The 3,620-nt window shown below is 45.4% G+C and overlaps 1 protein-coding gene across 4 annotated transcripts in view; it reads left to right on the top strand.

Annotated features, from left to right (window-relative positions):
- Positions 1–3,620, top strand: part of gria1a (glutamate receptor, ionotropic, AMPA 1a) — a 44,660-nt gene that overhangs the window by 19,101 nt on the left and 21,939 nt on the right. For all 4 annotated transcript variants that reach the window (XM_008327628.3, XM_008327633.3, XM_008327629.3 and 1 more), the window contains exons 5-7: positions 478–531; positions 2,220–2,378; positions 2,990–3,157. In XM_008327628.3, coding sequence (XP_008325850.1) covers positions 478–531; positions 2,220–2,378; positions 2,990–3,157 — 381 coding nt within the window. The remainder of the gene's footprint in view (positions 1–477; positions 532–2,219; positions 2,379–2,989; positions 3,158–3,620) is intronic.

Consider the following 3,620-nt stretch of genomic DNA (forward strand, 5'->3'; position numbering starts at 1 on the left):
CCAGGATAATTCCAGGATAATTCCAGGATAATTCCATCAGACCTGGACCTGACTCCACTCCTGCTCCTCGTGGCCCGTGTTCCTCTAACAGTCGGTCAGTGTGGACCGGGTCGCTGCCCTGACCTTTAACGTGATCAGCTGACCTGTGTGGCCAGCAATTAGAGAGTGACAGTAACACAGGGAGGGCGGGGGGGGCAGGGGGGTGAGAGAGTATGTGGGAACAGGAGCTGAGCTCAGTTCAACCCTGACAAACAGAATATTTATGGTTCTGACCGTGCAGAGGTGAGAAGAGGAATTACACCGGGAGGATTGTTAATATTTTATTTTGTCAAAGTTCTTCATGTTGAAGGAGATTAGTTTGATATTAGTTTGATATGCTGATTGTGGACTTCTGTTTTCAATCAATTCTATTTTTATTCTATTTTAAGATTAGTGGTTTTTCTTCTTCTTCTTCTTCTTCTTGTCTTTTTTTTCCAGATTGTTGAACAGGGCAAGAACGCCAAGAGCTACCACTACATTCTGGCCAACCTGGTAAGAAACGAGTGCAGAACTTCCTCCTTGTGTCAGGGAACATGAATGTCAGCAGATTAGCCTCGTCGTTAGCCTAGCAGCCTAGCTTACTGCTGTTATTTCACACATTCACACCTAAGTTATTTATACCGTAACAACAGTCGTGTATCATTAACAACCTGAGAGCACACAGTCCCACCTTTGTATGTGGTCAGATACACACTCGTTTGATTTGTGTTTCTGGTGTTCCTTCTTTGTTTCCTTGAAAAATACCAGAGAAATACTTCAAGACTCATCGGAGTTGAGTAAAATCCAGGTCCAAACAACTTTTCTACATTTGTTGGTGTCACAAATAAAAAGGTTGTCATGACGACCGCTGAAAAGGATCTGCGGTGCCTCATTCACAGGCCGATGTTCCTGTGGGCGTTTGTCACATCTTTGCTGCTCATGTTTTTGTTTTTTTACTTCGTGTAGTGACAGGAAAATCTGAGCAGCTAAAAGTGAAATGTATTTGTCCTGATGGACGTTCACTGAACCAATCAAACACAGCCTGACCGCATTCAAACATGTCAACAACAACAGGAGACTGCGGCCACCCTGACTCTGCAGTGACGTTCTCACTGTCGCCCCCTGTCTTCACCGTTAGCTGTTAGCAGCAGGTTTGTTGGGATTATGGAAAAAAAACAGCTGCACAGAAACTGAAATGAAGGCTCGGAGTTTAAAGACGAGCAGAATCATCTGTCAGATTTCCTCCTAACTATTAGAGACATCCTTTTGTTCTCTCTCTCTCTCTCCCTTCACTGCATCCTTCACTGCATCCTTCACTGCATCCTTCACTGCATCCTTCACTGCATCCTTCACTGCATCCTTCACTGCATCCTTCACTGCAGCCTCCCTCTCTCCACAGCTTTAACTGATTGCCTGCTGAGAGGCGGCCTCTCTCTGCTGCCTTTCTCTATCGTTCTGAAAACACATAATAGGTGGGAGGAAACTACAAGGAGGAGATGCCATTACAGTCAATCTTTTCTTTCTTCTCTTTCTGCGTCGTCCTCTGTCCCTCATACTGTCCACCGTCCACCCAAGATTCTGCCATTGATAAGAGCAGCCCACGAGGACTCGGACTCCATCAGAGATTAACTGCAGACTGTTGCCGTCATGAAATTGGGTTTTCCATTTTCCCTCCCTCCCTCCCTCCCTCTCTATCTCTCTCCCTCCCTCCCTTCCCCTTCCTCTCTCTCTCCCTACCTCTCTCCCCACTTCTCCCTCAGGAAAGACAAGGATAGAATCTGCAGGATTAGAAAAACTCTCTGGGTGAACAGAAGGATGTCTCAGTCTGGTTGTGCAGTTAACCCCTGACCACCTCGAAAGTTAAAATCATCGCTGCGTTTATTTCTCTTCAGAATCTCTGATCTGAAATATTTGAATTTTTTTTCATCTTTTCTCTAAAGCTGTCCTTCACAGGACACTCTTTATTTTTTTCTTGTCTTTATGGACGTTCTCTAGATCGTTGGTCCCTAACCCCCGGGCCGTGGACCGGCGCCGGTCCGTGGGTCAACTGGTACTGGGTCTCACAGAGAGAATGCATAACTAACATTATTTCCGTTTTATTTATTATTACCTTTGCTAATTTGTCGCTAATTTGCCAACACGCGTAGCCGTTTCCTTTACTGGAGTTACTTTGTGAACTCCTCGTCCTGTCTCTGTCTCAGGGTTTTCTGGACATCGACCTGACGGACCTGAGGAAAGGTGGAGCAAACATAACGGGCTTCCAGCTGGTCAACAACTCGGACCCCGGCGTCAGCCGAGTCGTCCAGCAGTGGATGGAGTTTGACAATAAAGACAACAAGATTCCAAAGAACGGACTCAAAGTAAAAAAACATTTTATTCTTTGTGTCGTTGTGTATCGATTATTACTGTCTATATATTTGATTATTGATTCATCAAAGTACAAATACATTGATATTTCTCTGAGATAAAACAAACGGATTTGTATTGTATTTTATTGGGATGAGATTTTTTTTATTATTTAAAGGTTAAACTTTATCATCTGACAAATCAAAACCTGAAGGGCCACACAGTGGTCTGGTGGGCCCCTTCAGTTGACCTGATGGCCCAGGACAGAGTAGCGGACCTTAGGTTTGACACCTCCGTGACCTTGACCAGTGCAGTGGTTTATTCATCAAAGTAAATTCAGCTTTTTAAATTACATGTTTGGAAAAAGTCATTTTGGTGTTTGGTGAATAATCCGGGGTCTTATCTGAGCCTGTCGCTCCGTGGACCAGGGTTTCTGCTGTTAATTGATTATTGATTTCAGCTCTAACGGCTGTTTCTGCTCAGCTGGAACTCTGGATCCAGATCCATACATTTGTCCTAACACTGGGTCAGAACGTAAGCTTTGAACTCCTGTCATCTGAAACTGATCACTGTTGTTGTTGATCTCCCCCCCCTCTCCCCCCCCCACCTGTCTGTCTTCCATCAGTACACTGGCGCTCTGACATACGACGGGGTCAAAGTCATGTCCTTGGCCTTCCAGAGTTTGAGGAGACAGAGAATAGACATTTCTCGCAGAGGCAACGCTGGGGAGTGTCTTGCCAACCCCCCCGCCCCCTGGGGCCAAGGCATAGACATCCAGAGAGCCCTGCAGCAGGTCTGCACTCACACTCACACACACACACGTACACACACACACACGTACACACACATGTGCTCCTTCTGGTGAGTGACACCCGAGCTAACGGCTCCTGAGCCCAGGCTGGCTGAACAAATTAGGTTTCATTCTGTCGTGTAAAGTTCACATTAAGTCGTAGGAGAGCTGAGCAGGATCAGATGTGACATCATCAGTGCTAAACCAAACCTGAGGGCAACAACGCTCCGCCGTGATCCTCATGGAATATGACATCAGCAATTGAGTTTAGAGATGTAATATTTGGCTGTGGAAATGGAAACACAGGGCTGTGGGACACACACACACACACACACCTAACCCACTCTCACTGAGAAGCAGAGACGGTTATTGTTTTAACTGTGTTCAGCTAATTAAAAAAGGCAAATGTAAAACATGTAAATTAATTACTGCTGAATCTGATCTACATTATTGTCTCTCTGTGATA

This window comes from Cynoglossus semilaevis, chromosome 15 (assembly GCF_000523025.1).
Source record: "Cynoglossus semilaevis isolate Cse_v1.0 chromosome 15, Cse_v1.0, whole genome shotgun sequence".
Classification (NCBI taxonomy): Eukaryota; Metazoa; Chordata; class Actinopteri; order Pleuronectiformes; family Cynoglossidae; genus Cynoglossus; species Cynoglossus semilaevis.